Here is a 12,919-nt window from a genome sequence, read left to right on the forward strand (position 1 = left end):
AAAGACATAGGTGTCACGCGGAACAAGATGTGACAGATTCCACGAAAGCCAATCATATTGTCCTTCGATATGTGTTTTTCTCACTTTTTTAATGAAAATTTTCTGAGAATGTCACTAAAAGTGTGCACCACGGATGATTAAATTACAATTCTAAAATGCAAAGGTTCCAGCTCGTGTCGGAGGGGGAACCCTCTCTACTCCCCCTGCCTTTTAACATGTTTAACATATAGCATGCAGTGAGTGAGGCACATTATGACGATTATTAAGCAGAAAAAAACACGATTTATAGGCACTCACGTTGTCCTGAATATTCTATTCCTCAATAGTAATTTTGTCTTACCCATATTCCCCTAAAAGTGTGTACCACATCGTTGAAATCAAGTCTAAAAATACAGAATTTTAGCTTCCTCGTATTTATGTGGAAGGGGAGATAACACCTCCCCCCCCCCCCCCCCGTCCATATCCAAAGACTGATATTATGCTATTAGTTACAGTTAAAACGCAGACGCGGAAAAAGAGGTGACAGATACCATAATATCACATATTCACATATTTCTTCGGAGTAGTCATTCTTCTTACTATTTGATTGACAATTTTTAAAAAAAATCTAGACTGTGCACCAGATCGTTGCAAACGCTCTTTTGATATCATGCGTATACGGGAGGGAGATACCCCTCGCTCTTATATCTCAGTAGACTGACTCATTTCAAACAGAAAACATACAGGCGGAAAACGAGGTGACAGATATTAGGCCTAGGTTCACATTCACATTGTTCTTGAACATTCAGTTTCCGAGGTTGTTGGACATTTTGCGAGAACCTTCTGATCGAAAACCATTTTAGAGCTAACGAGAGCCATTTAAAGGTCCTGTTTACCATTGGGAGCAGTGATTTATAAAATGTTCAAATACACGTATCACATTTTGATGCATATGACAGGATTTTGTAGGTCAGTTGTTTCACAAAACATTCTGCCATATAAGAATTTTGCAATGAAGCCTAAAATATAAGGAGGTATCACTATTTTTCTCAATAAACCATAACTGTTGATATAGACTGTTTAGTCTAGAAACATTTTTATTATGAATATCGTTCACATTTTGTATATTAAACAATACTTGATATTGATTATAGGCCCTACATATTTTTTACATTGGTTGATTCTCTCCCTAACTCACATTTTAAAACTATTTCGTAGTATTAATGCCGGGTTTTTCTTTCATCTGCAAATGGTAAATTATGCCTTTACGAACTTTTTTTCTTAGAGTGTAAGTTATCAGTATGACAGTAGTTATTGGCGGTATTATTTAAAGTTGTAATAATTACAATCAGAAATTACGAGTTGATAGAGGCAATGACCAATTTCATTTTCTATGTATTTATTTATTTATTTATTTTACTTTATTTATTTTATTACTATTTTCTTTTTTTTTTGTAGAGGTGATAATTTATTGATGCCTTGCTCTTCTTGCAATCTAAGGGAAGAACTATAGTTTGACGATACTTGTTCTTCGCTGGTGCTGGTGCTGGTAACATCATCCGACCGTGCACTAAATCCTGGGTCAGAGCGCATGCGCGAGTGTCTGCTTCAAAACAAGCGACCTTTCACCAAGGAAGAGCTGATGATCTTGACCAATGACCTCTGTGAAGCCGCTGGCCACGTGATTGAAGGAAAACTATTCAGGCAGACTACTCAAGGGGTTTTATTGAACTTGGACTCGGTTGCTGTTCAAACGGTGAGCACGTAGGCCTAAGCCATGTTAAGAATGTAATTTTCTTTGGTATTGGATTTTAGTGCATGTGCAAATTTAGACAGAATGATCCGTCTGTCCGGAGGAGTTTTTTATTTTTATTGACGTTATCACTCTAAAGCCAGACGCAGTCTCCGCGGAACATATCCCCGACGACCAGATACAGACCGATCTTTCGGTCAAGTGCAAATTATGCCGTCATTTGTGTACTATTTGTCAGTATGGTTGTAAAGCGGCGCAATCGCAAATGCATGCATAGACATAAATGAATATGTTTGTATGTCTCTCTCAACATAATAATAAACTGTATATGATAATTATGAGTATCCTCTAACATGAAAAAATAATAACAATAATTCATGGAAGCCTATACCTCCTTCTATTTGCCCATAGGATGCTTCTGATTTCACCCCACGTGCATTCCTGGTCGTAGACCTAAAATAGGCCACCAGTATGCAGTAGCTGCAGAGCTGACCTTATGCAGCCAGCAGAAGTCCATTGACGAGGAGCAGAAGGAGGCAAAGACGATTCGACCATCAAAATAGCCTCTGAGGGGCGTTCAGTTGTCTTGGAACACTATGGGTGTGGTGGCAACTTAACGCCCTTCTCATTCTCACTCGACGTCTTCATTGGAGAAAACTAGTAACGTTAAGCGCACTTGAAAGGGAGGTTGCGCTCGTCATACTCGTTGAAAAGTTCATAGTTGTTATTTGACTTAAAAGCAATTTTCCACTATAGTAGTATGTCTGGTCTCCAATATCAGTTCAAACACAAAGTGTAAGTCCAGCGAAGGAGAGAAATTAGGCACTCGGTTACAAAGTCCCATTTTCCAGTGCCTATACGAGCATGCTTTAATATCAAAGGTAGCGTATTAGTGGAAAATTAATCAAAGAGAATGGGATTCCATCGGGATGGAATGATCCCGATGGATCAGATGATCCCGATGGAATCCCATTTTCTTTGCTCAATTTTCCACTAATAATTGATATTCATTTCTGGTCAGTTTTTCTCTTTGCGTTTGTTAAAGTAGCGTATGTGACATACATTTTCCGTCCAATTCACACTTGTATTGATAGGTCATTCAATTTTACATTTAGTATATGAAAACGTATAAATAGGTAATTCAAATTCGCTTAAAGGCAACCAAATTTATCCAATCGGCATGAATAGAGTTAGAGCGAAATCAACTTGTTCAAATTTATGCAGCTCTCATTCTGAACTGTAAAAAGTCACTCGGAGCGATCTTCCACACTCTTAAAACATCCGAGTCAGAACTGACCCGGAACTGGGTCCGTTGGGGTCATACACCGTTCCGGGTCAGAAATGGCAAGGAATGGGGTCAGATATGACCCATTCAGAGTCATGAATTGGGTCAGGGTGATCCTATTCGGGGTCTTCATGACCAAATTCCAAGTCATTTTTGACCCGGAATGGTGTATGACCCCAACGGACCCAGTTCCGGGTCAGTTCTGACTCGGATGTTTTAAGAGTGCAGAATATTATAGCGAGCAGCAACAATGGAAAAGGTCCCCTGCTTTTATTTACGTGCGTTGAGGGTGGATGGACTGGAAAACCACTGATTTTATCGATTTGTTATTTACTTTTACTTTTATTTCATCAATTGATTATACAGTTGAATCATGAACAAATGAATTCACACTTTATGTTTGAGTAAGAAAGTAATACACCAGATAATAAGACAGATAAATCACGCATGCATGCATAATATACATCTTTCATAATGATCAGACGATCACACCTAGCTAAAACACTCGAATTTGCAGTATATAGCTACTACAGACACACACACACACACAAACACACACACACATTATGATTATATATATTTGTTTATTTATTCATATACATTATTCTCTCTTTCTATATCTATCTATACGGTGTATATCATCATACATGTATATAATAGGGGCATTTATAATGCCCTTAACCACTCAGTTTTGATACTGAAAGGGCATGATATGGATATATATATATATATATATATATATATATGTATATATATATATATATATATATATATATATAATCATATATATAGTTTCTCATGACCGACTAGCATGACCAATGTGTGTGACAAATACTATTATTTTTATCTTATATGCTTAAGTTTTTTTCTTTATCTAATTACAGATTCATAATACATTTGTATCTTTAAACCGGGACATTTCGTTCATTTTTCCTGATATCTAACATGCCTGCTTCTTAAGAAAGCCCTATATCATGCATTTTTATAGTACATGCAAAGTACACAGATATAAAATAAAACACACAAGAAACGCAGTTCACACATTATTTGCAAATACGCTTCACAGCTTTATTAACAAAGATGAATTGGTATACTCTCGTGAGTTAATGTGTGCCAGCGCATAAATATTATTTTGTAAACAGACGCAGTGACAGAAAAACAAAGACATTTTAATCGTGTTTAAAAAACTTTTATAGGGTATGCAATAATAGTCTACAGCGTTTTTTGAAAAGGGGTAAATAAGCATTGTTTTGACACGGAAGACTAATAGAGGAGCATTGGATCACTGTAATAAGAAAAGCTAAAGCTTGGTCGTTTGCATGTTTGTATCTATTTTTTATGTTAATCCCCGGAACAATAAAGTACCAGGTGTTTGAATGCCTGTTAACGTAATAGATATTTCCCTGTGTGATAAGACGAATGGTGCAAATCTACTCAAAATTTTAATGACCACAACTCAATATTGGAATTTATCCTGTCATCAATATTTTACCGGTTTAATATATTGCTTATCATAGTATCATAGTGTGTTATTATAACATACTAAATCATAATTGCTTTCCATTGAAAATAGTGAATACATTAATTTTATTTTGCATTGTTTACAATACAAGTTTTATTCTAACACAATTTAGAGATAATATAGGCCTACTCGTGATCAATGATAAAGGTATACAAAAGGTTTGTTTATTATACAGTCAGTAATATCTCAGATGTCAGTATTATGCAGTTACTGTTTAGTCATAACACAATGTTATCAAAGAAAGTATTTGTTTGCTTTATTAATAATATATAGTTACATTTCAGATATTCAAAACCAACCATTCATTATAGCTTCTTTCTACTCTGCCGAGACCCACTGGCATTCTTCAGCAGATGTTTGATATGGAGCATGCGTGATAACCTGATAGCCTGATAGTTAGTTGTAAGCGATTTTGAAAATATTTACTGAGCTCTGTTACCCAGCTCTGGACGTTTGATGACAACGATGATGTCCGCCGGATCATCCAGGATGCACCTCCCCATCCCATCTCTGGTTACCAAGGATTTGAGGGAGGCGAGGGTGCTTTGGAGGAGATCCGGAGAAGCCGAGTTCCGGAAACCTACGACCTCGGTCAAGATGTCCAGCAACTTGGAGCCGTCGGCTGAGTGGTCATCGAAGACCGAAGTTACGTCCAGGGTTGTCGAGAGGGAGAAACGCTTGACCACGTAGCTATAACCTTCCAGGTATTTCAGTATGCTTTCGGACACGACAGACGGGTATTTGGTCCGTGGTATTTCTCTCAGAAATTCTTCTGCTTTGTTTGACGCTGCAAAATAATCACAAAAAAGATCATCCAATGTGTAAAAGTGTACAGGAATTCGTGGTGATAACAATGTATAAAATAGTGCACCCTAATACATTTTGTGCAATGTTTGTACGGTGATCTTTGAAGTACAGGATAAACATTGAAAGATAAGTTGATACAAAATGATTGGATTATAGTAACGTACGCCTCTAAATTCTGAACAAAAATAGGGGCGAGGAAATCAAAAGAGAACTTTATATTCTTCTTATCACAGGTACAAAACATAATGAAAACGCCTCGATCGTCATAAGGTATTTAAAAAGATCACTTTTTGACATGGCCTATCAAAGCACTGCGCTACAATCGATAATTGATAAAAATTAACCACGTGGCAAACCACTCAATTCTGCGTTTAATCGTTGATATTCCTTGATGGTTATCTCAGATTCTTAATGGGTGTAGGACTTATTACGTTCCTCGCTGTTTTACAGTGTACGTTTTCTTTTCTTGCACAACGATTTACAGAAAGTAAGATAATTTTACGAATTTCATGCTTGATTTTTTTTAGATGAAAAGTAGATTATCCCTCTTTATATCGACATGCTGAAGGTAATAATAATTTCGCCAGTTATGAAAAAGGTAATTCAAGTTTTGTTTTGTTTTTTCATTCTACTAAAACAAAAATATATATTGAATTTTCGTTTTATTTAGTTATTGCTGTTCACTTTGTAGTAAATCACAATTTTGTGGATGATAGCAGCAGAGCTCAGGTTGCCAATAGACTAGAGTGTGTAAACTTCCTGCATGAAATTACAAAGTTGGTATAAAGCTTTTTATTAATTGTCTGTATTGTTAGTGAAGTTCACTCATGGATTTGCACTGTTTCTTGGATTTATCAGGGTAGGCAATTAAATTGTGTTCCCAGCCGAATTAAGTAGCTTTTGTAGGTGTGTTTAGAGGGATCTACAGCGCTTTTGTATCTTGGGTGGGTCATGAACGTTTCTATGTGCACAGGTTGGGGGTTGCATTGTTTTGAATCGAATGACCACCCAGGGGCGTCACCAGCATTTTTTTCAAGGGGGGTGCGTTTTGACAGTAAATGTAAACTGTGAGATTTTTTTTTATTTGATTTATTGGCTCCTGTGTCATCATGTACATTTACACATATTCTATATATTGTACATATTTTATACATGTGATTGTATACATACACGAATCTTTCGCTATGAAGGACTATACGGTGGTACATTATGTGACGGTGTGAGATCCTCGGCGATGATCCATTCCGCTCCTTCAGTGCGGAGGGTGTGGAGGGGATACCCCCTCCCACGGTAGGAACTTTTTGTAAAAACAAGAGTGTAAGAGTCGCGTTTACAGAGCATAGTAACAATAGAAATACTACGAAGGACTATTACGGGGGTACATTATGTGACGGTGTGAGATCCTCGGCGAGGGAGCGAAGCAACCGAGCGGGAGAGGGTGTAGGAGGGGGATACCCCTCCCACGGAGGGACTTTTTGTAAAAAGAAAAAAAAAGGAGAATTGCATAACAATATTATTACATGCGAGCGAGCGGAGCGAGCGAACTTGAAAATTTTGATATCTTACAATCCCAAACTGCGGTTTGTAACTATATTTTTTCGCTTTGGAAATGAAGGGGGGCCCACCGGGCGCAACTGCTGGCAATTACTGGCAGCAACATGAGGATAATGGCATGAGTAAATGCGAGCGAGCGGAGAGAGAGAGCTTGAAAATTTTGACATTTTACAGTCCAAAAACTGCCGTTTTTTAGCTCTATCTTTTCGCTTTGGGGATTAAAGGGGGGTGGCGCGCCGGGCGCAACTGCTGGCAATTACTGGCAGCAACGTCAGGAGAATGGCACAATGACTAAATGAGAGCGAGCGAAGCGAGCGAGCTCGAAAATTTTGGCATTTTACAGTTTAAAAAAATGTCGGTTTTAGCTACATCTCTTCGCTTTGAAACATCCAAGGGGGGGGGGGGGAGCGCGCACCGGGCGCAACTGCTGGCAATTACTGGCAGTAACATCAGGAGAATGGCAAAGCGATTAAATGCGAGCGACCTTGAAAAATTTGACATTTTACAGTAAAAAAATTACCGTTTGTAGCTATATTTCTTCGCTTTGGAAATTAAGGGGGGCGCACCGGACGCAGCTGCTGGCAATTACTGGCAGTAACATCAGGAGAATGGCAGAACAATTAAATGCGATCGAGCGGAACGAGTGAGCTTGAAAATTTTGACATAGTCAAAAAACTGCCGTTTGTAGCTATATTATTTTTTTCGTTTTCGAAATTAAGGGGGGCGCACCGGGTGCAACGTTACTGCTGGCAATTACTGGCAGCAACATCAGGAGAATGGCATAACGATTATATCGTTTGTATCACTTCAGTCCATCAATTTTCCTTACAACGTTTTTGTTACCCCAAGGTTCCACAATTATGTTTTCTCAATTTACTTTGTTTTGATTATGCAACCTTGTTCTATGTTATCAAAGAAAGTGAAATGTTTATGTTCTTTTCGAAAAATGAAATAAAGTTTGAATTGAATTGAATTGAATAAAATGCGAGTGAGCGGAGCGAACGAGCTTGAAAATTTTGACATCTTACAGTCTAAAAACTGCCGTTTGTAGCTATTCCTTTTCGCTTTGGAAATTAAGGAGGGGGGCGCACCGGGTGCAACTGCTGGCAATTTAATACTGGCAGCAACATCAGGAGAATGGCATAGCGATTAAATACGAGCGAGCGGAGCGAGCCATCGTTAAAATTTTGACATTTTACAGTCCAAAAACTGCCGTTTGTAGCTATGTTTTTTTTTTTTTCGCTTTGGAAATTAAGGGGGGGCGGTGCGCCACTGGTAGTCAAGGATGTCGGTTTATGTTCATGATTGGGGGATGTATGACCAGCGAGGGGGCGTCGAAGTGACCAAGCGGGAGAAGGATGTCCAAAATCTGCACTTTAGAGCATCCCCTAATTGTTTTTGTTTGTGTGTGTGTGTGTGTTTTATACATGGAAAAGTTGGAAAATAGCCCAGGTCAAGTCTTATTATTGGCAATGCAAGGCATTTTAATATAGACTATAGTATGTAAAGCAACACTCAATGATCTAGCTTTGATAGAACGAAGTGTACAGAGGTGTACATTCTACATCACATTGCGCAACATTGCAGCGACTCTTTGCCGTTCGGATGTTCTGAGTACACTGCTCCATCCTGCTTATCATTCAGAATGCCAACCAGGAATCACGCTGAATCACAATCTTTTATCGGCTCCGGGCTTTTTGAACAATGTTATACATAATTGATGCCTCTTTAATTATGGTTAAAAGAAATCTTAGAGAAAAAAATTCTTGCTCACCCTTTCATGTTAATTTCAAAAACAGTTTACCAACCCTTGAAAAACCATTTTGATTTTTTTTTTAACCAGCGGATGGGGGGGGGCACGTGCCCCCCCCCCCCCCCCCCCACAGTTACGCCACTGATTGGAGACCTATACTGGGGGAGGGTGTGGGCGGGGTATCTCCCTCCCATGCAACGGAGCTTTTGCATCCGTTGCACAATGAATGAAATATACCTTACGTATACAGTACGGGCGATAGATAGTAAACACGTGATGTATGTATAGCATCAGTGCTGCCAGAGCCGGGGTGCGATTTTTTTTTTGTTTTTTGTATTTTTTTTTTTGCTTTGTTTTTGTTTTATTTTATTTTTTGTTTTTTTCCTCCTGGTGCAAAATTAAAAAAATAACAAGAAAAATGTAAAAAAAAGAACAATTATTTAGCGTCCGACGTTGAGGTCGCTCGCAGACTGAAGCGTGTTTTTTTCTTTTTTTTTTAGGGTTCTGAAGGGGGGTGCGTTCGCACCCAGCGCACCCCCCCCCCCCCCCCCCCCCCCCGGTGACGCCCATGCCACCCTAAATGTAATTTGCTCTGTACATACACTTGTAGCGGGGATTAACTCTATGGGAATGAACTTTGTCTGTAGTATCTTTTGAGTTGTTGTGGGTTAGCTTTCTTGGAGGAAGGGGGAGTCTAAACCTGGAGTTTGAGGAGGTCAGATGCATGGGCTAGCTTGTAGCTCTGATTTTTGGTTAGATATAATGGAGTTTGAAATTGAAGTTGAAGGAGTGCGGACATGGGCTAGTTTGCAGCTCCCGCAGTGTATATTTTGGATACAGAGAGTCTGAACTTGGACTTCATGAAGTGTATAGACATAGGATAGATAGCTCTACCCCCAGATGACTTTATAGTCAGTGTTGTGGAGTGTACTAGTACTCGTTTTGTGGAAGCTTGTGCTGCAATAAAAGCTGCAAGGCATGTTATATATACACACATGTTGAATCTCCCATTTTATTTTTTGATATGCGTGAGGACTCGATAAACTGAGATTGAAGAGAAAAGAAAGTGAAAAAGAACCTGCGCGGCGCATATCACAACAACATTATGACGTCACAAAAAAATCATATTTTCTTCGGCCAGGAATGGTGGCACCGAAACTTCTCAAACGCGGTTGTGAACGGATCGTCCGGTTTTCCTCAAACTTCATTTATATGTTATGATAATATTCCTGCATTCGCTTTCGTTTACATATTAATCATAATTACACACTCGGTATCATTCTCCTGTAAATGGAAACATTTACCACGTACCACGTAAAATACACTATTTGTATATTCCATGATTTCGAAATGATTCAAGTACATTATTTTCAAGAACAAAGTACATGTGGAAAAAAAACCAATGATGATATATACCTGTATTCATTCCAATGAGAAGTATACCGCCCTCTTCAAGGCTATCGAGTAAGAAATCCATCGTGGAGTCGATGTCATGAACGTAGTACAATGATTGGACTGCGATGATGAACGCAAACCTTTGTCGTTGGGAAGCTAACAAAGATTTCTTCATGTAGCTGTCGAGCGTAATCTGGTGCCATTCAAAGGTCAGGACGTTGTCGGCGTCAGCTATGCGATTCTCACGGAGCTCGGCAAGTCGCTGGAATTCACGAATCACGCCGGCAGGCTCGACGACACTGACCCGGACGCGTTTGAAACACTTCCGGAGGGAGTCGAGCATCGGCATTTCTTTGCGGCCTGTATGTGGGATGCAAGGGGTGAGACTTTGCACGGTAAGTAAATTTATGTGAAGACATAATAATAATAACAATTACGATGATACTAATAATGAAAATAATAATGATGATAATAATGATAATAATAATAATATCAATAATAATAATAATAATAAAAATAATAGAAATGATCATAATCATAATCATAATCATAATCATAATCATAATAATGAGTATATTTCTTATTGAGCGATTTTACAGGACCTGATCAAAGCGCTGTGCAATCAACATACGACATTCACAAAATATAGAAACAACCTAATTACAATTGAAACAGTTCAGTGTTAAGTTTCCTTCAATGAAAAGAACATTTCTTCTAAAACACAAAGGCGGAATTGTTTCGGTATAAAGTGTTCCACAAAACATATCCAACATCTGAAAATGTACACTCAAAAGCTTTGGCTTTTGCTTATAGGATTTGTAAGATTGTTTTATCATTTTGTGACATAGAAAATCAAATGCTTCATATCACTTCTAACACTCTAAATTCCTTGGAGTTAAAATCAGTCTTCAAGATTTATTTGTAACTCTAAAGATATCCATCATTAGGGACATAACGACCTCGATTAAAAATCACTCTAGAGCTACATTGAAATTCTTAATCTTTGTTCAATTACTCATTGCTTTAAAAGAAAAATCTAAAAAGGATTTAAACTTACGCCAACGTTACTAGAATTTTTAATCTAAACGTTTTGGGTATTGTCGTGGATTAAAAAGTTAATCGTAGGGCCTAAGGATTACAAAAGTCAGAGTCAAAAGTCCTCAAACGTCATAGTCATAATTATAGTCAAAAGTCATGAATCATACAATATATTTCGATCAAAAAAAACCATCTAACATTCACTAATACCTATATCTGTCATACACTGATCCCCAATCACATGCAGTATACTCACATCATCATTTTATACAAGATATCAATTATAAACCCCTCAAAAAAAGTTTGGAAATCTGAGTTTGATCAATCATTTCTCATTTTTCTTTAGAAATAATTTATTAGTGCTTAATGCCACACAAAGATTGTTTGATTTTCTTTCAAATGATACCATATTTGTTATGATTATCGTATACACGGAGGTGCATTGCTTACAAAATGAGGTAAAGTCAGAATCTAAAAGTTGCAAAATGGCCCAATTTTTGATATCCGTAATGGAGTTTCCTCGTTATATGAGTGAGTTCACCATTGTTTCTTTGGTGTTCATTTACTGTAACATCAGCATTGTTATGGAGTAAAACATGTATGCGTTCAACCAAACAGATAAACAAATACAGACACACACACACACACACACACGCACACGCACAGCACAAGCACACACACAAACGATCATGACTCAAACCATTTTATCTCACAGAACCTCGCCACATTAACTACAACAAAGACATAAAGAAGTGAAATGGCATGTCTTGGTTTTATTGGAGTTTCATCTTTATTTTGTCTTCATTTTGTCAGTATTTTATAATTCTTTTTTCTATTTTCTTATATTTCTTACAATTTTCTTTTTATATTTTTTCAAAATTTCATTTTTTACAATTTTTCTATTTTTAGAATTTTCTTTTTTTCTCTTTTATTTTTTCTTTCCTTTTCTTTTTTCTTTTTCTTTTTTATAATTTGTTATAATTCTTTTTTATAATTCTTTTATAATTCTTTCAGATATGACTGATCATTTTCCAATAATGACTTATTTTACTCTTAAGACACCATCTAATATCAAACCTCCTTCATTTCCTTTGTTTAGTCGTAGAGTTTTACCTGAAAAGTTAGCTAGTTTTGATGTGGCTCTCGAGAATGCTGACTGGTCAGGAGTGTTTGGCAGCGATGATATCAATATAGGGCCTATCTTTTCATATTCTTATGGAAATTTTCAATCATCATTTAGATGATGAACAGATGTAGAACAGATGTAGAACAGATTACAAAAAAAGCAGGTTACCTTGGATCTCAAGATCAATCCTTCGTTCAATTAATAGGAAAAATCGTTTGTATTATAAATATAAGTTGGAAAAACTGAGCGATCGAAGAATAGATATACATCATACAAAAATACTTTGACAATGATTTTTACGTACTGAAAAGCAAAGATATTATTTCAAGCAATTCTCGATATATAAGTTTGATATGAAAAATACTGGGAAAGTCTTAAAACAGGCCATCAGTAAAAACTCTGACATTGACAAAATTAAAATGAATGATGAATTGATTGATTATTCTCTTTATATTGCAAATAATTCTTATTTTTCCAAATATAGGTGAAAATTACGGTCAAAATATTCCTGCAGCAGAAACTCATTTTACTGAATTTTTGGCCAGCGCAACTCTGATTCCATATTTTTTACACCAATAGACTTGAAATTATTGATATAGTTTCCTCTTTTGAGAACAAACGAAGTTCTGGCTATGATGAAATAGACAATATTATACTTAAGGGTGTTATTTCCTCGATTGCTGATCCACTTTGTCAATCAATAACGG

At 37.2% G+C, this 12,919-nt stretch overlaps 1 protein-coding gene across 1 annotated transcript; it reads right to left on the reverse strand.

Annotated features, from left to right (window-relative positions):
• Window positions 1-4,961: 4,961 nt before the first annotated feature.
• On the reverse strand, window positions 4,962-10,397 carry LOC139717682 (histamine N-methyltransferase-like). Its single transcript, XM_071629183.1, has 2 exons — window positions 10,070-10,397; window positions 4,962-5,326 (listed from the first exon to the last, which is right to left on the reverse strand). Exons 1-2 carry the CDS (start codon window positions 10,395-10,397, stop codon window positions 4,962-4,964), a joined length of 693 nt encoding a protein of 230 aa, XP_071485284.1.
• Window positions 10,398-12,919: the final 2,522 nt, after the last annotated feature.

This window comes from Diadema antillarum, unplaced genomic scaffold, assembly GCF_040938485.1.
Source record: "Diadema antillarum isolate AM-2024a unplaced genomic scaffold, OU_Dant_1.0 scf00000080, whole genome shotgun sequence".
In the NCBI taxonomy this organism is placed as follows: Eukaryota; Metazoa; Echinodermata; class Echinoidea; order Diadematoida; family Diadematidae; genus Diadema; species Diadema antillarum.